The sequence below is a fragment of the Eptesicus fuscus genome, chromosome 1 (genome assembly GCF_027574615.1).
Source record: "Eptesicus fuscus isolate TK198812 chromosome 1, DD_ASM_mEF_20220401, whole genome shotgun sequence".
In the NCBI taxonomy this organism is placed as follows: domain Eukaryota; kingdom Metazoa; phylum Chordata; class Mammalia; order Chiroptera; family Vespertilionidae; genus Eptesicus; species Eptesicus fuscus.
Genome location: NC_072473.1, coordinates 38,879,155 through 38,900,175, shown reverse-complemented (window position 1 = coordinate 38,900,175; position 21,021 = coordinate 38,879,155). Strand labels below are relative to the sequence as shown.

The 21,021-nt window shown below is 40.7% G+C and overlaps 1 protein-coding gene across 1 annotated transcript in view; it reads right to left on the bottom strand.

The window, feature by feature from the left end:
• Nucleotides 1–21,021, bottom strand: part of ATRX (ATRX chromatin remodeler) — a 291,152-nt gene that overhangs the window by 164,528 nt on the left and 105,603 nt on the right. Inside the window, exons 11-13 of the mRNA XM_028137791.2 lie at nucleotides 16,063–16,196; nucleotides 15,439–15,615; nucleotides 3,682–3,775 (exon numbers count right to left, since the gene is read on the bottom strand). Coding sequence (XP_027993592.2) covers nucleotides 3,682–3,775; nucleotides 15,439–15,615; nucleotides 16,063–16,196 — 405 coding nt within the window. The remainder of the gene's footprint in view (nucleotides 1–3,681; nucleotides 3,776–15,438; nucleotides 15,616–16,062; nucleotides 16,197–21,021) is intronic.

Below are 21,021 nucleotides of genomic sequence, written 5' to 3'. Positions count from 1 at the left end.
GGGGCGTGAGGGGTGCGGGAAGAGATTGGACAAAAATCTTACACCTAATGGATGAGGACAGTGGCAGGGGGTAAGGACATGAGATGGGGAGGAATCAGGTGGAGGGGAACTATGTGGGGGAAAAAGAGGAACATCTGTAATAATCTGAACAATAAAGATGTATTTGAAAAAAAATAAAACTATGAGGAAATACTTCACACCTGTCAGAATGGCTACCATGAATAAATCAACAAATAACAAGTGTTGGGGAGGATGTGGAGAAAAGGGAACCCTAGTACACTATTGATGTGAATACAATTGGTGCAGCCATTATGGAAAACAGTATGGAGTTTCCTCAAAAAATTATAAATGGAACTGCAGTTTGACCCAGAGATCCCAATATGTCCTAAGAATTCTGAAACACCAATCAGAAAGAAATATATACACCCGTATGTTCATAGCAACGTAATTTACAATACTTAAGATCTGGAAACAAAGTATCCATCAGTAGCTGAGTGAATAAAAAAGCTGTGGTACTTTTAGGCAATGGAATACTATGCAGCAGTAAAAAAGAAGGATATCTTACGCTTTGCGGCAGCATGAATGGACCTGGAGATAATTATGCTAAGTGAAATAAGCCAAATAAAAATATCCCTTCATCTCACTTATATGTGGAAATTAACAAAATAAACGAACAAAATGGGTCCAGAAGAATGGATGCAAGAAGAAAGCTGAGAGATCTTAGAAGGAAAAGAGTTGGGGGATACAGGAAGAGAATAATCAAAGAACATATGTGTATATATGCATATGCTATGGAAACATATAATAATAAGGGGAGGGAGAATGGGGGACATCTGTCATTCTGTCTACAATAAATAATAAAGTTAACAATAAAACCTACTATATGCTATACTTTAAAATTATTAATTTTGTATTATATGAATACTATCTCAGTTGTAAAAAATTATCATTGCATCCTGCTATTACGTTATATCTCTCTAAAACACGTTAAATTGCTACACTCCAGGCACAACATTGTATGCAAAAATCTAAAAGAAAAATCTCACATTTTAAAATTTAGATGTATTGACACCTATGTCGACATAAATATACGCACTCACACCAGCACAAACAGATTGCCCACTCAATAAGTTATAGAAGAACTAGTGGCCCAGTGCACGAAATTCAAGCACGGGGGGGGGGGGAGGTTCCCTCAGCCCAGCCTGCACCCTCTCCAATCTGGTACCCCTCAGGGGATGTCCGACTGTCGGTTTAGGCACGATCCCTGTGGGATATCCCTCTTGCAATCCGCGACCGCTGGCTCCTAACTGCTCACCTGCCTGCTGGCCTGCTCACCCCCAACCGCCCCCCTTGCCGGCCTGCTCACCCCCAACTGCCCCCCCCCCCCCGCCGGCTTGATCACCCCCAAATGTCCTCCCCTCCTGGCCTGATTGCCCGTAACTGCCTATGCCTCGGCCCCGCCACCATGGCTTTGTACATAAGGACGTCTGGAAGGTCTCCCGGAAAGTCTCCCCGTCTAATTAGCGTATTACCCTTTTATTAGTATGGATCATATTATTCTGAAATAAAGAATTCTTAGATTTGTTAATATTATTCTAAAATACTATGCTACAAAGAAAAATTTTAAATAACTAATAATCTAGATCAGTAGCTTTGTGAATTGAGAGAACAAACACATCTTAATTACTATCATACTAGTACCACTAGTTCAAAAAAATAATTACTATTCATGGAGCACTGTTTTACCAAGTAAGCACTATTATAAGCCCTTTAAATGAATGCACACAATAATCAACAAGGAAAGTACTATCACAATCTCCCATTTTACAGATGATTGAACTGAGGCACAAGTTACTCATACAAAAAGAAAGTAGTAAAGCCAGGAGATGGATTGAGGTAGTTTGTCTACAGTCTCTCCTACTATAACTCCCTACCACAACAATGAAAAATTACAGTCAAGAGTGTTTTGCACGTTGACAGTTCACTTTGTTTAGCACACATAATTCAACTACACATATGTATATATACACTTTTTAATTAACAATTTGGAGTAAGGTTAAGGTGGGCAAAAAGAGAAAAAAGGAAGACATATGTAATATTATTTACAATAAAAAATACCAAAAAAATTAATTTTAACAATTAGGCACAAATCAAAAAATTAAATATTTAGTTAACTACTAAGAGCAAAATTTCTACAAATAATATAAACATAGTTACTAAGATTAAATCCTAAAAATTTTAAATTACATATACACTAGAGGCCTGGTACACAGATTTGTGTACCAGTGGGGTCCCTCGGCCTGGCCTGCGGGGATCGGGCCGAAACCAGCTCTCCAACATCCCCTGAGGGGTCCCGGGTTGCAAGAGGGCACAGGCCAGGCTGAGGGACCCCACCAGTGCACGATCAGGGACAGAAGGGACTGCGAGAGGGCTCCAGGGCATGTCCAACCCATCTTGCCCAGTCCCGATGGGGCAGGCAGGCCGGGGAGAGACTGCAGGAGGTTGGCTGGACAGGGAGAAACCCCGGAAGGGCTACAGGGCATGTCTGGCCTGTCAAGCCCAGTCCTGATCAGACAGACCCCAGCAGCAAGCTAACCTACCAGTCGGTGCATCTGCCCTCTGGTGGTCAGTGCACATCATACCGACTGAGCGAATAGTCGGAGGGATAATTAACACATTAGGCTAACATGTTACCTATTATATATAGAGAGATACTGCCCTCTCGCAGTTCGGTACACCTCAGGAGATGTCAGAGGACCACTGCACAGAATCAGCCCGATCCCCACAGGCCAGGCCAAGGGACCCCACTGGTGCACCGGGCCTCTAGTCCTATCTAATAAGGAGGGAATATGCTAATTGACTCTAAAACTGTCACAAAGATGGCAGCGCTCACCACCAATAAGGAGGGAATATGCTAATTGACTGTCCCGCCCTCAAAGATGGTGGTGTCCACAGCCAGTAAGAAGGGAATATGCTAATTAACTGTCCCACCCTCAAAGATGGCGGTGCCAACAGCCACAAGACGGCAGCGCCCAGTCCACTCAGCCCTGCTGGGACAGCTGGTGCGCGACAAGGCCGGGCCCACCTGGGGGCCTGGCTTTGCCACACACCTGCCTCCGGAATCCCCCAGTCCCCTCAGCCTCCAAGCCGCCCAGAGCTGGCCTAAGGCGCAGGCAAGCCTCGGATGGCAGCTGTCCAACTGCCCAGAGCTGGCTGAGGCGCAGGCAAGCCTCAAATGGAGGCTGCCCAGCCACCTAGGGCTGGCCCGAGGCTCAGGTAACCAGGGTGGGCTGACGTGCTGCCAGCAGTGGCAGCAGCAGAGGTGTAATGGGGTGTTGCCTTCCCGATTGCCAGGTTGCCTCCTGCCCCTGATGGCTCCCGGACTATGAGAAGGGACAGGCCGGGCTGAGAAACGCCCCCCTCCAGTGCATGAATTTTCATGCACCAGGCCTCTAGTATGCATATAAGATCTTTGGTTAATCTCTTTCCACCCTCCCCCTCCACCTTCCCTCTGAGATTCATCAGTCTGTTCTATGTTTCCATGCCTGTGCATTTAGCATCTGCCCCCTGGTGGTCAGTACGCATCATAGCTACCAGCTGAATGGTCAAACGGTCACACACTTAGCATATTAGCCTTTTATATATATATAGATGATTTTATATATAAAATTTAATATTTACCTTGTTCTGGGCCGTTGTTCATCTTCAGACTCACTAACTTCTTCACTAACTCCTGATTCCTGAAAATCCGAATCTTCCGAATCTTCACTGCTCACTTGAACAAAAAAATATATAAAGTTTCTAAATACTTCCCAATGCAACTATAATTCACTTCATTTGTCAAGAACTTCACATTAAACTTAGACCACTGTGAGAATATGTATAATATGTACATTAATGATGCTACATCATAAACATTAGATCAGTTAATAATTCAAATGGTATTTGTAAAAATAATTCAAAGCTATTCCAACTATAATTATAAAACTATGGTTCTACATAGAAATATAAGTATTAACTGTATATGAATTTTAAAAATAAGAATTTACCTGTCAATAAAATATATCAATAATTATCAAAAAAATAAAGTAAAATAAAATAATTCTGATTATTCAAAACAAGCATAGTAGGCTGGCCATGGTGAGTACAGACTCTCTGCCATTTATGAGAACAAAAAATTATGGACGGAATACATAAAGAAATGACAAATGGAAAAAAAAAATGTATTTGATGATGACATTCCAAACTGGCGGTGGAATAAGTGGAAGCTACACTGACACTCTCCCAGGACTAAATTGGAAACACAACTAAAATACAGAAGAACCACCCTGAAAATTCAACTAAAGACTAACTGGAGAGAACACTGATAATCAAAGACAGAAAGTGGAGACCACATAGAGACTGGTAGGAAGTACAGCGGCACTAAAAGGGCTAGCAGGGCTCCAAAGACAGTAGGTGAGGTTCTAGAGCAGTGATAGGCAACATTTTGAGCTTGGTGTGTCAAACTTAGCCAAAAAAAAAAAAACTGAGCATAACTTGGGTAGTGTGTCACTTTGAGGAAAAAACATTATTTCCCAAATGTTTCATCCTCAGGAGCAGCAAATGTTTCATCCTCGGCATGAGGCGGCCGCGTGTCATCAGAAATGGCTACGTGTGTCAGTGCTGACACGCATGTCATAAGTTCACCATCACTGTTCTAGAGGGATATCTCAGCTGTGGGGGGTTCTCACTGAGAACTCTGGGGACTCAAAACCCAAGATGGGCTCCCCAGCCCAGTGTACGAAAATAGAGAAAAGGTGCCCACATCCTGTTGTCAAAAGCAGCAGAGTTGCTGTCTGCCAGCAAGAGACAACTATAAAGGCAGGCACCCTCTTAAAGGGCCCATGCACAAAATTTACTGTGCAGCCACTCACCTCAGGCTCTGGCAGAAGGAGGGCAGAGCGGACTGGAGCTGTGTGAGCAGAAGCCAGAACTGGTGGCTCTGAGGTTGGAGCTCAGAGGGCAGCCACCTTGGTTTCCTGTGCTGAATCATTCCCTCAACCAGGTCAAAACTTTTTTATCCAGGTGGAATGTGCCTGAGGGGGATTCAGCTGCCCCACCCTGTTGGAAGACCTATCCCCCCACCCTGTGGTACATAGCCTGAGGAGAGTCAAAGATGATAAAAATCAGACTGTCAGCACAGACAGATCTCAGGAAGCTTTGAGGCTTTGCCTGATCTAATCCAGCAACCAGGGCTGGGAACCTGCTAAAATCCTCAACAAAATATTAGCAAATCGGATCCATCAATATATTAAAAAGATCATACACCATAACTAAGTGGGATTTATTCCAGGGATGCAAGGCTGGTACAATACTCGCAAATCACATAAACTAAAAGAAAAAAAAATCACATGATCATACCAATAGATGCAAAAAATTCATTCAATAAAATCCAACACCCATTTTTTAATAAAAACACACAGCAAGTGGGAATAGAGGGATCATAACTGAACATAATGAAGACCATCTATGACAAACCTACAGCCAACATCATATTCAATGCATAAAAACTAATACCATTTACCCTAAGAAGAGGAATAAGACAGGATGTCTACTTTCACCAATATTATTCCGCATAGTACTGGAAGTCCTAGCCACAGCAATCAGACAAGGAAAAGATATAAAAGGCATCCAATTGGAAAGAAGAAAGTGAAACTCTCATTATTAACAGATGACATGATATTGTATACAGAAAAACCTAAAGACTACACCACAAAAATGCTATATTTAATAAATGAGTTTGGCAGAGTAGCAGGGTACAAAACTAACATCCAGAAATTGACGGCAATTATACATAATAACGATTCTCAGAAAGAAAAACTAAACAAACAATCGCACTTACCATTGCAAAAAAAAAAATTAATATGCTTAGGAATAAACTTAACCAAGTAGGTAAAAGACTTATACTCAGAAAACTACAGGATGTTGAAAAAAGAGATAAGAGGAAGATATAAACAAATGGAAGAATATACCATGTTCCTGGATTGGTACAATTAACATCATTAAAATGTCCATATTACCCACAGCAATGTATAGATTCAATGCAATCCCTTTTAAATTAACAATGGCGTATTTCACAGATCTAAAACAAATACTCCCAAAATTTATATGGAACCATTTAGACCCCAAAAAGCCACAGCAATCTTGAGAAAGAAGAACAAAGATGGAGGGATTACAATACCAGATATCAAGTCATACTACACAGCCACTATAATTAAAACAGGCTACTACTGACACAAGAACAGACATATAGATCAATGGACCAGAACACAGGCCCTAGAAATCAACCCAAGCTATTACGATCAATTAATATTTGACAAAGAAGGCAATAGCATACAAGGGAGTCAAGACAATCTCTTCAATAAATAGTGTTGGGAAAATTGGACAAATACATACAAAAAAATGAAACTGGACCACCAATGTACACCATACACAAGAGTAAACTCAAAATGCATAAAAGACTTAAATGTAAGTTAAAAAAACACAAAAATCCTAGAAGAAACCATAGGTGGGAAAATCTCAGACATCTCTTATAGCAGTATGTTTATCGATACATCCCCTAGGACCGGGGTCGGCAAACTGCGGCTCGCGTTTGCCACATGCGGCTCTTTGGCCCCTTGAATGTAGCTATTCCACAAAATACCACAGCCTGGGCGAGTCTATTTTGAAGAAGTGGCGTTAGAAGAAGTTTAAGTTTAAAAAATTTGGCTCTCAAAAGAAATTTCAATCTTTGTACTGTTGACATTTAGCTCTGTTGACTAATGAGTTTGCCGACCACTGTCCTAGGACAATGGAAACTAAGGAGAAAATAAACAAAAGGGACTACATCAAAATAAAAAGCTTCTGCACAGCAAAAGAAACCAACAAAATGAAAAGGAAGCCCACTGTATGGGAGAACACATTTGCCAATAATATATCTGATAAAGGACCAATATCCAAAATATATAAGGAACTCATACAATTTTAATTTAACAAAAGGAAGACAAACAATCCAATTAACAAATTGGCAATGGACCTAAAAAGACACTTCTTCAAAGAGGACATACAGATGACTAAGAGACATATAAAAAAAAAGCTCAGCCGAAACCGGTTTGGCTCAGTGGATAGAGCATCGGTCTGCGGACTGAAAGGTCCCAGGTTCGATTCCGGTCAGGGGCATGTACATTGGTTGCCGGCACATCCCCGGTAGGGGGTGTGCAGGAGGCAGCTGGTCGATGTTTCTCTCTCATCGATGTTTCTAGCTCTCTGTCCCTCTTCCTTCCTCTCTGTGAAAAAAATCAATAAAATATATTTTAAAAAAATGCTCAAAGTCACTGATCATCAGACAGATGCAAATTAAAATGACAATGAGGTATCACCTCACACCTGTCAGAATGGCTACCATCAACAAATCACCAAATGATAAGTCCTAGTGAGGATGTGGAGAAAAGGGAACCATAGTACAACTGCTGGTGTGAATGAAGACTGGTGCAGCCATTATGGAAAACAGTATGGAGTTTCCTCAAAAAATTAAATATGGAACTGCCACTTGACCCAGTGATCCCACTTATAGGAATATATGCTAAGAAACCTAAAACACCAATCAGAAAGGATGTATGCACCTCTATGTTCATAGCAGCACAATTTACAATAGCTAAGATCTGGATACAGCCCAAGTGCCCATAAGTAGATGAGTGGATAAAAAAGGTGTGGTACATTTATACCATGAAATACTATACAGCAGTAAAAAAGAAGGATCTCTTACCCTCAGAAACAGCATGGAGGGACCTGGAAAGTGTTATGCTAAGTGAAATAAGCCATGCAGAGAAAGACAAGTATCACATGATCTCACTCATATGTGGAATCTAATGAACAAAATAGATCCAGATACATAGAAGCATTCAACAGACTGTGGAATCTCAGAGGGAAGAAAGAGGTGGATTGGGGGGAAAGAGATCAACCAAGGAACTTGTATACATATATGCATAATCCATGGACACAGACAATAGGATGGTGAAGGCCTGGGGGGACAGGTGCCGGATGGAGGGGGTGAATGGGGACAAAAAGGGGGACATCTGTAATACTTTCAACAGTAAATGTTGGCAAAATAAAAATTAAAAATTAAAAAGCAATATAAAAAGACCTGCTAAGCAACTGTGAATTATGAAAGAACATGTGTCCACATGCATGCAAACACAATTTTGTGATTAAGTATAATTTTAAGCCTAGGATCAAGTTCTCACCAATCCTTTTATTTTGAAATTTTCAAACCTACCAAAAATGTTAGAGAATTGTTGAATAAACACCTGCATCCCTTCTTCTAAATTCACTTATTGTTAACAGTTTACCACATTTGCTTTATCTCTTTGACCATACAAACTGAACCATGTGAAATTAGGGAAGATATAATGACACTTTACCATTAAGCATAAGGATACTGTCCAACATAACTAAATATCACTATAACACTTGAGAAAAATAACATCAATTTAATATCATCTAATATAAAGGCATTAAGTATATTTTTAAATTATCACCAAAATAACTTCTAGAACTTTTTTCAAATTTAGGTGAAAATTAAAGTTCGAATATTGCACTTGATTAAGTAAGCTATTCTCTTTTAATTTCTTCCCATCACCCAATTCAAGTTTTTACACAATATAAGGATACAAGAGTATGCAAATCTTAGAAAATCATTCCATTTCAAATATAGTATCAGTCACTACATTTAAAAAGATAAATTATGGGATTTTAACTTACTCCCTCCTACACAAAAACCACTAGGCTAATAAGTTACCCACAGAAGAAGACAGTGAAAACACAGGCCACAGAAAACCTGGGTTTTAATAAAGCATTTTGAATATAATTGTGCCCACTAATATACTCTATCCTAAGCTCCGCCTTTGATGCAAAATCAGTATTTCTCTTTATGTAACAGCTAAATTGTTCAATTACTTTTATGGAATCTGAAAGACAAGTCTGTAGTCATGATGCAAAGAAATTTATGACATATAAACATTCACAAAATGATGTACTGTTATTTATTAACATGGAAATGACCATGACATACTAGTATTAAGTATGTGTATGTAGAGGGGGACTTCCTCTTCTTTAATGGATAACTATTGCTCAATAGACCTTTAAATGTTCAGAATTCCAAGATTTTTTTCCTTAGCCCTCCATTTGCTCAACATTACAGTTCCACTAGGCCCGTGGTCGGCAAACTGCAGCTCGCGAGTCACATGCGGCTCTTTGGCCCCTTGAGTGTGGCTCTTCCACAAAATATCACGGCCTGGGCGACTCTATTTTGAAGAAGTGGCGTTAGAAGAAGTTTAAGTTTAAAAAATTTGGCTCTCAAAAGAAATTTCAATCCTTGTACTGTTGATATTTGGCTCTGTTGACTAATGAGTTTGCCGACCACTGCACTAGGCAATCTCAAATATTCTGTGGTTTTAAAAATGTACTACTACAACTCCAAAAACCTGAAAGTCATCCTAAACTTTTATCTTTAATATCAGCTAGTAAGGCCTAACAATTCAGCCTCCTATATAACTCAAGTCAATCCTACTCCAACATCTGCACTTGGCATCAACTACAATAACCCCCAAACAGATTCAAAGGCTTCAGTCTCAAAGAATAACAGGCAACTAACCTGATCTTACTACATCGTTTAGTGACTTGTGCTGGGGTTGTGATTCTTGAGTACCAGTAATGAATGCCCTGTGCCTTTATCTAGGTTACACATGTGTTCACCAAGTTGTCAAATTATGAAATGCACAGTTCTATTTATAGTATACCTCAAATAAAAAACTTTAAGTGATAGCATTCCTCTTTAGATATACTAAAATAATTAAATTGTAAACAGATACATTGTACTATATGTGAATTATATCAATACAGCTATGATTTTAAAAATTTAAAAAATTATATACTTTTCTTCTGTACATGAATGTTCATAGCTTTATTTATAATTATATACTTTTTAAAATAAAAATATTTTAAAAAATAAACCTTTCAATGGTGCTCCAGCCTACAGAGCTACTGGACTTCTCAGTCACTTCCACAAATGCTTTCCCATTTCTAGTGGCAAAGAAGAATTAATCTACCCTAAAGGAGTTCGGTTGATTCACAGTCTGCTCCTAAGAAGCAAAACACTTTCTTTGAACTTTATGTTAGCCAAAATTCTTAGGCAAATTTAACATTTAGTTGCTCAATATACATGTGATTACTTCATATAAGAATGCTCTCTCCAAACTCTCAAGTAAAACGAACACACCAATGAGAGGTATCATGTTTTATTCTATAGCAGGAGTGGGGAATGTCCCACCTGAGGGCCCTAGAAGGCCTGCGATATCATTTAGTCTGGTTCTGCCAAAGTATTAGGGGTGAGTTAATTAAATATTTGACCAAATATAGCAGGCTAATTTTTAAGTTGATAATTCTGTAGGCACGTGAATGATGTTATAAATATCTAAATGGCTCTAAGCAGAAAAAAGGTTCCCCACCCATGCTCTACAGCCTCATGTATCCCTGGGTCCACTGCCAAGTACTCCAGTATGAGAGGGACAGGCTTATAAGAATTTCCAGCATCGAGTTTCTGTCTTATTGGCCCAGCCTCATCTCCTATAGTTCCTTTTCCTCCTATAGTCCAACTCTAGCATATTAATTGCATCTTCCCCTCCATCATTTACCAAACATGTTGCAGAGGCTTTTAAAATTTCTTCCCTGCTTACATTAGAAATCTTCACAATACATCTACTTGTTTCCCATGTACAACTTGATGTTTTAGGTGAACCTCTTCATATTTAAGAAGTCTTCTCTGGGGATACCCCTACCCACCCCCAAGAAGCTAAAAAAAAATCCTCTTTTGTGACACACTATACAATACTTCTGTTGTGCAAGACATTATCACGGTATTATAATTTCTTATAATATTAGTATCAACAATTCTTACTAAACCAATGACTGCCAAACCTGGCTATTTATTAGAATCTTATCAGAGATGCTTTTAAAACTAAAACATATGGAGCCCTAGCCTGTGTGGCTCCATTGGTTGGGCATCATTCCATGCACCAAAGGAATGCCAGTATAATTCCCAGTCAAGGAACATGCCCATTTGCAGGCTCAATGCCCTAATAAGGGGCATGCAGGAGGCAACCAATTCATATTTCGTTCTCATGCAAATGTTTCTCTCTCTTCCTCACCCTTCTTCTCTCTGTAAAAATAATTCAATTAAAAAAACATGGATAGCTACATCCCACCACCACCTATTATACTATAATGGGCTTGGGATGGAATTCTGTCATAGGTATATTTTAAAATGCCTCAAGCAATCTTCATGTATAACCAGATTTAAAACCACCATACTAAACAATGACCTCCAAATTCATTTTTATATCCTCAATGCTTACCATGATACTGGAAACATGTAAGCCCTCATTGCAGAAGGATTCATATTTTTAATGTAATGAAAATTTAATCTGACTTCACAGTTTTGCATATGAGCAGGCATAAATCTACCCAAACTAATTATATCTTTTATCTTTCCTTAGGAAAACCTTATTTCTTCCTGCAGTTATAGGCAATCCTGTATTTTCTATATAACCTTTAACTAAATTTTATTTGTTGTCATATTTTTTAATGTACATGTATGAGTACTAAAGGTTAAAATGATTTTTTTGTGTGTGTCATCTCTCAAGTTTCTGGGTTATTTTCCCACTTTACATTCTTTATTTCACTCTCATATAAGGGAATAATTGTTGCCAGTGTGCTGATATTTACTTAATGTAGGTGGTCAATTGTGGGAGCAGATATCCTTAAATTTCATTATTATAACTAGAGGCCCAGTGCACGGGACTCATGCACTGATGGGGGCATGGCCTGCAGGGATCGGCCAGCTGTGGGAGCGCCGCTCTTTCCGGTCAGCCAAGCGGCTGTGGACCCACCTCTGAGCAGCATCTCCTGCTGTGGGAGCGCACTGACCACCAGGGGGCAGCTTCTGCATTAAGCGTCTGCCCCCCGTGGTCAGTGCGCGTCATAACAACTGGCCAAGGGGTCATTCTGGTCATTCCTGTTTGGTCATTGGGTTTTTATTATATAGGACTAGAGCCCAGTGCACAAATTCGTGCACGGGTGGGATCCAGCGGGCCCACCCCGATCGGAGCCCAATCAGGGCTGGGCCGGCCAATTGGGGGGGGGGGGGGGTTACGGGAGATTGGCCAGAGGGCCCCACCCAATTGGTGTGTGTGGGGGCCATCGGGGGGCAGGGCCAGCTGGAGGGGGGGGGGAGGCCACGAGCCAAAGGGGTCGGGAGCCAATTGGGGGCAGGGCTGGCCAGGGGAAGGGGCCACAGGCAGTTGGCCGGCGGGCTCCACCTCTAATCGGGGTGGGGGGTCAATCTGGGGTGGGGCTGGGCAGGGGGGAAGGGCTGAAGGAGGCTGGCCGCCCAACTCCACCCCCTATTGAAGTAAGGGGGTGATTGTGAGTGGGGTCATCTTGGGGGAGGAGCTCCAGGCGGATCGTGGTGGTGGGGGCCCATCTGGGTGGGGCCAGCCAAGTGGAGGGGCTGCATGAGGTTGGCCGGCTGGCCCCGCCCCCTATTGGGGTAGTGGGGGCGATCAGGGTGGAGCTGGCCGTGGGGAGGGGCCATGAGGAACAGGTTAGCCAGACACGCTGCCCTTGATCAGGGTGGGAGAGGCTGATTGGGAGCAGAGCCAGCTAGGGGGAGAGGCTGCAGGAGGTTGGCCAGCTGGCCCCACCCCAATTGGGCCAGTTCACTGGCCACAATGGGCGTGATAGTGACCGGTCATTCTGGTCATTACAGCATTCCTGTCGCTGGCTTTATATATATATATATATATATATATATATATATATATATATATATATATATATATATATATATATAGACTAGAGGCCCCATGCACGAAATTCATGCACTGGGGGGTGGGGGAGGGTCCCTCAGCCCAGCCTGTGCCCTTGCAGTCCGGGATCCCTCTCGCAGTCTAGGACCCCTCGCTCCTTACCACCCACCTGCTCACTGTTCCTTATCTCTTGGCTCACTGCTCCTTAGCACTGCCACAGAGGCAGGAGAGGCTCCTGCCACCACCGCTGCGCTACCCATCTGTGAGCCTGGCTCCTGGCTGAGTGGCGCTCCTCCTGTGGGTGCGCACTGAACACTAGGGGACAGATCTTGTGTTGAGCATCTGCCCCTTGGTGGTCACTGCACATCATAGCGACCAGTAGTTCCACCGGTCCTTCCATAGTTCGGTTGATTTGCATATTAGGCTTTTATTATATAGGATTTGTGTGAGCTCTTTGCTGCAAATACATTTTTCCCAGTTTGACTTTTAAAATCTAGGCTCATTAGCAATTTCCCCTGTAGCCACATGGATTCCTTTAGATGCCCGTTTTCTTCCTCATTGGAATTCTATGTTATTTTTATTGTTATAATTTCTTTTTTTTAAGAGTCTCTTCTTCTTGTTGAGTTATATTTTCTTCTAGTTTGCAGCCATAGGACCATAATGGCTTGACCTCTAACTTTATTTTTTTAAATATGTTTTCATTTATTTGAGAGAGAGAAAAGAAGAAAGAGAGAAAGAGAGAAATATTGAGCCCACAATCGGGGCATGTGCCCTGACAGGGAACCTAACCAGCAACCTATTGGTATACAGGACAGACATCCAGGCCCAGGCCTCAGGCTTTTTACTGTTTGTTGTTAATGCTTATAGGAGTCAAAAGGTCCTTCACAGGTGGTTTATTTTGCTAATGAGCTCATAGTTTCTGAAAGAGGCTGAAGATTCTCATTCAGGGTTTTCACAGGACAGTAGCACCTCGTAGAACCCCTACTTCTGTTCTACTTCTAGGAGACTCGCCTTTCAACAGTAATAACAGAACAGCTGACACTGAATGGCCACTTAAAACAGGCCCCAGCTCTCTTCTAAGTGCTTCACCTGGAGACCTGGTTTGATCAACAACCCCAGGAGGCCAGCACTATTATTTCCAGCTTTCAGATGAGAAAATAAAGGCCGGAGTGGTTAAGTGATTTGCCCAAGTGCAGGGCAGAGCTGGGAGGCACACAGAGTAGGAGCTGCTGGGGAACAGATGTGCACACAGATGACGCAGAGATTCCTGGTGTGAGTGACAACTGAAGCAGGACAGGACAGTGCCGGGAAGAGAGGGAAGGCAGCGCGTATTGCCCCGGAGACCCAGGGAGCACATGCTAGGACCCGGCTGAACTCCTGACCCTCAGGGGTTTCATATTGCAGAGCCATCTTGCCTGGGAATCTGGAATCTGGAATCCGAGTTCTCCCAGGGGCCCCCAGGACACAGAGCAGGCAATTTCCACACCTGCCTACATTGCTAGTTAAACACTGGGGTTCATAAGCCCAGTGAGGGCAGGGGACAGATAATCACAGTGACAACAGTGAGTGCTTAGTACCTGTCAAGCACCAGGCTGAGAGCCTTACGTGCATAATCTTATGCACACCCAGTAACATTCCATTGAGGCTGGTACTATTATCATACTCATTTTATAGATGAAGAAACCGAGGATCAGAGAGGTTCCACAGGTCTAACTGGCAGAGTCTGTGTGACTCCAAAGTAACCACGTCCCTCTGCTACACCCAACCCTCGGGTAGGTGGCATTGCTAAGTCCAGCTTTTCTCTCCCTCTTGCTCTGGGACACCCGATGATCAGCAGGGCTGAGCAGAGGAGGAGAGACAGGGCTCCAAGGGACCCAACAGGGGACCTGGCCATTATTTCTCTAGAGCCCAGCGATAAAGAATCAATAAAGGAAAAGACTTGCCGTTTCCAGGCTGTTCTATTGTATCTTCTTCCCACTAATGGAAACAGGTATGCCATAGGCAATCAGAGCCTGTGGGCCAGGGGGAGGGCCATGAGGTCAGCCATCCCCCGCCCCCACTCGCCGGCCTTGCCCTTGGTGCTGGTCGACCTCTATGTGTGGGGTGATGGGGGGCGGGGCCTTGGCCTAGAGCCGTCACATGCCCTGCCACCCACCCTGGGTTTCCCCAGTTCCCCATTCACCATCAGGGATTGGAGCCTGATTTCCAGGGGGAGGGATAGAGAGATCCGAGAGGTCCGCCATTCCCACCTACTTGCCAGCCCACCCCTACTGAGGGTCGCCCTCTGTGTGTGGGGGGACTGGTGGGGCAGAGGCCTTGGCCTGGTTTGGCCGGCGTCCCCTGCCACCCACCCCTGGTTCCCCATTCACCATTGGGGGATGGGAGCTGCTGGCGAGGAAAGGGACCAAGAGGTGGAGTGGTCATTCTCGCCGCCACACCCCAGCCACTCGGGGCCCACTGTTCAGTCCGATCGGTTGTAACAGCCCTAGGCTATTATTAGTATAGATTATGTTGTAAAACCAGTATGTTACTTACATTCAAAATTAAAATGTCTTACCCTTCCTTCTATTTCTGCCTTTGGCTTCTTTGTGCTCTTTAGGCTTCGTCTTTTTTTCTTCTCCAGAGTCTCCATCACTCACAGTCAGTTTGTGCCTCAAAAGCCTATGTCTATATCTTGGTTTCTTAGATTCTTCAGAATCTGAATCTGATTCAGAATTGACTTGATTTTTTCCTTCTAAATGGAGAAAATAAATCAGTAAAACCTTCAGCCTTTTTTCCTTTAAAATGTTTTGTAAAATTATTTTGTTTGCTGACAATGATCATGATTTAAGGAAAAGCTTAAGAGTTGTATATTTACCTGGGTATCATTGGTGAGACCAGGCAATCTCATACATCAGACCTGATCTATTTCTATTATTAAATATTGATGAAATATTTGTAGATTTTTTAAAGGTGAAAATTATCTTGTTTTAAAATCATCTGTTTATTACCAGTAACTGAGAAAACATGCACAATTATTATCATATACTCAAAAGGAATAAAGGTAGTAAAGTTTTAAACATTTTAATAAACTTTAAATGCATGTATTAAGGAATGTCATGCATGGTCAGATAGTCTTCAAAGACTGAATTGGTATAACAATTAAATTATGATATCGTATACATTAATTTGGGGAGCTCACCCTCATCTCCTGGATTTACTTCATTATGTTTTCCAGTTCTTTTTTTCCCTTCTTCTGGTTCATCATCTGAAGATCCATCCTCCTCAGAGGAAAGATTGGCTTTAATTTCTTCTAAAAGCATCTTCTTGGCAATTCTTGAAAGTAAAAAGACAATAAAAAACTATATTGGTGGTGAAGTATAACAAATTAAAAACTAAGAATTACCTCTTTCAAAAGAGACAAATGTGTTAATATATTTTATATTATGAATAAAAAATCATCAAAACATTGTTTTAACCTAAGTTAACAACCAAAACTTTTGAAAATGCTCTTAGAACTTATATTTTCCCAATGCTATGTAATTCTGCAATATATTGAAAAGTCTGATGGACATTTCTATTATTTTAACCAATTTCAACTTCATACTTGATAACCTTCCAATCCTATACTTGCTCTGCTGTCATCAACCAGTAACTACCATATCAGACATGCCCACAATAGTGAATTTACTTATTCAGACAAATGGCATTCCAAGACAAAACTCGACATGAAATGATTTATTCCATAGCAAAACATATTCTTAGAAAATCAATCTGTAATAAATTACTTCATTATAAAACAGTGTCTCAAACTGAGGAATAATATTTTTGACCCTTTACTTCATAAATTGTTAACCAAATGAAAGCATATACTAAATATTAAGTATTGAAGCAATCAGAAAGCCCTAATAATACTCAAGCTAAGGCAGAGAAGGGACATCAGTGCTATTAATTACACACATGGTAAAAGAACACAAATTATCATAACTGAGTTTTCATCTTCCAAAAAAATAGACAGTGGTATAGCTGTACTCATATCAAAATTTCTCAAGATACTCGAAGAACTTACTAGCCCACCCAGCATAGCACAGTGGTTGGGCATTGACCTATGAACCAGGAGGTCACGGTTTGATTCCCAGTCAGGGCACATGCCTGAGTTGTGGGCTCGATCTCCAGAGGGGTGTGTGCAGGAGGCAGCCTATCAATGATTCTCTCATCATTGATGTTTCTATCTGTCTCTCCCTCTCCTTTCCTCTCTCCGAAATCAATAAAAACATTTAAAAAAGAACAACATGCTAATGGAAACTCCAATGCTAAAAACATAAAAAAGTACTTCTTTAACACCACCTTGTGTTAAAATAAAATATATTCCTAATAAATTTCCATGGTTACACTAATCATGCAGCTTTTGTGCAAGATGAGCTGTTTTGCACTTAGATGTCCTTTCAACATAAATTCATAAATCACAGTAGCAAAGGAATACCTGTAGAAAGGTTCAAAAGGAAGGTGGCATGATTCTGTTTTCCATGACATTTTATAGAATAAAGTTCTACTCTGCTATCCAATGCTCTAGCTCATTCAAAAACTTGCAGCTGGAATTGCAGAACTTTTGTTATTTTTGGATTTCAAATTCTTTTTTATATTTCTTAACATGCACTACTTTACAATCAACAATTCATTTAATGGTAGGAAATGCTAATGCATGTTAATATCTTAATGTTATATCAAAGGTAGAATTGCACCCAGGCCAGTTCTACTCATTAAGAGTGTCAGCCCACAAAATGAAGGTCACAGGTTCAATTCCTGGTTAAGGCAGGTATCTTGGTTGCAGGCTTGATCCCCGGCCCTGGTGGGAGAGGGGGGGGAGAAATGTGAGAGGCAACCAGTCTATGTATCTCTCTCACATTGATGTTTCTCTCTGTGTTTCCCTCCCCCTCCCTTCCACTCTCTCTAAAAAAAATTAATGGAAAAAAGATCCTCGGGTGAGGATTAACAAAACCCAAAAAAGGGAGAATTACTATTTATATTAAAAGACATATAGCAAAGACACTTAAACAGAGTGAAGCAAAATAGGCAATTACTTACTCAAATGCTTATTATATGCCTTTTGGTGCCCCCTTCCTTAATAGAGGAATCAAAAATATTAAGACAACACAGAGAATTACCATGTGCTAAAAGAAACCATATATGATGACTTTGCATTTCTGAGGTTTTCTGCCCGAATTTGCACTTTACTAGAGATTAGATCATTCCCGTTTAAATCATACAGGAGTTGAGTTATAAAATGTAGCTCATAACCTTCTAGATCTATGGTTTGCTGACTTGGATTGCAAACAATAAACTTTAAAATGGGGAATAATATAGCATTGCCAACTTTTCATTTTGCCAGGAAAAAACATTTAAGCCCAAATATCATTTACTTTCATCATTTTATAAAATAAAACAGTATTGTCCAGCCAGTGTGGCTCAGTGATTAAGTGTGCACCCATGTACCAGGAGGTCATGGTTCTATTCCCAGTGAGGGCACATACCCAGTTTTGGACTTGATTCCCAGTAGGGGGCATGCAGGAGGCAGCCAATCAATGATTCTCTCTCATCATTGATGTTTCTATCACTCTCTCCCTCTCCCTCTCCCTGAAAGCAATAAAAGCATTTTTTAAATGTTACAATTAATCAACAAAAGTCATGAATAAATACTTCCAAAAATGACCAAGGGTTCCTTTGCTCACTTATAAATAAATAAATAAATAAATAAATAAATAAATAAATAAATAAATAAATATTTCAACACACCCTACACAAATTAGGAGAGAGTTTCAGAATAAAGGGTGATTGGTTTAAATTTCATAAGCATCTCTCTGGGAAAATTCTAAAATCACCTTTAATAGCTACCATATTGTCCTTTCCCATAGACAAGGAAAATGTTCCTCAAGCCAATTTGGGTAAAACCAGTTTTGGGATAATAAACATGCATAAGCATGGGCTTGTGCAGTTTGAAGTATTAGGTACAAAATTACAAATAAAAAAGCATGGTTCACTTGCAGTTACAAGATATTCCATCACTATTTAGGTGGTGCAATAATGGCCAAGAAAAATATAACTATTAATTTAGTTACCCTATAGGTTAGTTGAGTCACCTGATTTTAGTTTGTATTTACAAGCTTTAAAAAAGTCTTAAGTGCCATATAACCTATAAAGGCCTGGTTGTTAATTGTAAAAACCACATAATTTTTCTTCTTTCAAACTCTGGACTCCTAAGACTATGTCTAAATTGGAGATCAAAATATATAAACCTACCTAATTCATACTCCAGTACTCAATTGTCATCAACTAAGAAATGTGATATGCATGAGATAATGAGATAAAATTCCAAATCAACTAATAAATTATATAATAAATCATAGGAAATGGAATTAAATCCACACACTGATGAATTATACAATTTATCAACAACCTTCAGTAAGACCATAATACACAGAACAATCACAGCCACTTTAAAAGCAGAAAACAATTACTAACTTCAGAGAATGGTCACCTTTCCTTAAATTGAAAGTTATACACAGAGTAATGGAAACTACTTAAGATTTACCTCATTAAGATGTTTTAGATTTGCCATCTAACACCTTTTTCTTTTTTGCTGTCTAACACCTTTTGACCAAAAGAGAAACTCATGTATAGCCATATACATTAAGCAGTAAAAAGGATAACAGCTGAAACCAGTTTGGCTCAGTGGACAGAGCGTTGGTCTGCGGACTGAGGGGTCCCGGGTTCGATTCCGGTCAAGGGCATGTACATTGGTTGCGGGCACATCCCCGGTGGGGGGTGTGCAGGAGGCAGCTGGTCGATGTTTCTCTCTCATTGATGTTTCTAGCTCTCTGTCCCTCTCCCTTCCTCTCTGTAAAAAATCAATAAAATACATATAAAAAAAAAAGAAAAGAAAAAGGATAACAAAGGTAAATCAATTTACATAAATTGACTCATGGCTAAAGTCCACTACGTCAAAGACCTTCTGTATCATACACCTAGACTATCACATAACCTACACCTCAAAATTAAAAGTTAATTAGAAAGATGCAAGGGTAGATGCTGACATTCAACCTCAGCAAACATGTTGAAGTAAGATGTGTCCCATCTACAAAGCCTGCTGTGAGATGCTTTAAGGGAACCTCCACCACCTTAACTCTTGAGTCACAGGCCACAGAGACTTCAAGCACACTGTCACTTGAGAACCAGCTGAGGATGGCAAAGCATCACTTTGGAGGCCTTGACTGTACCCATGCTGGTATGCATGTGACGGATGTATAGTAATTATCCATAATTGATTCAGTTTGTTCTAAAGCTTTCTTTCTTGAGGCTTTCCAGGACATTTCTGAAGAAATCACCCAGGCACGGAAATATCAATGCTCAATATTTTATCTTGGGGCAGGTGGAACATTCAAAGCAGTCACGACTCTATCAGAATCACTAGAGGCACAGGCTATGACACTCTTGTGACAGAAAACCTAGGCCGAGCTGGGAGTAATGGAACCAGTCCTCCATTTTCCTGAAAGGGAGGGAATGGAGAGGGGGGGAAAGCAAAACAATGTGGGAGGGTAAAAACCCACAAACAATGAAGGGAACTGGTGGATGAGAAAATATATATTAAAATTCCAAAACTAAGCACGCTAAGTCTTCTAAATTTCATAATGAATATCAAAATAATGCCTTATTATACCTTACACCTTCTTCTACTAAAAGAAAGCAAAAATAAGGAATGACCCCAACAATGAAAAGACAAACAAGCAAATAGAAATAGAGAGAAAGCAAAGAAAGCCTTTTTAGTAATTCTGATCCTATCTACAAAGGAAATGAGTAATGTCTCTTATTTAAGCATTCAAATAGGAAAAGAAAGCAAACTGCCTCTTGCTGGAAGGTAGATTGACAATTCAAATTATTGTTAATTAAAAAGGAATGATCAAGAGATGGGTCTCTAGGACCAGGGAGCTTTAGAGAAATGGCCATTAGAAAAGCAACACAAAATGCTAGACCTAGAAGGGGCCTGAGAGTCTAATTTTTGTCATTTTACAAGTAAAGAAACATGCTAAAAGAGGGGAAACTTGGCCAAAAAACAAAGTTAGTTTGTGGCAAAGCCAGGAGTAGCGCCTAATATCTTGAGTCCTAA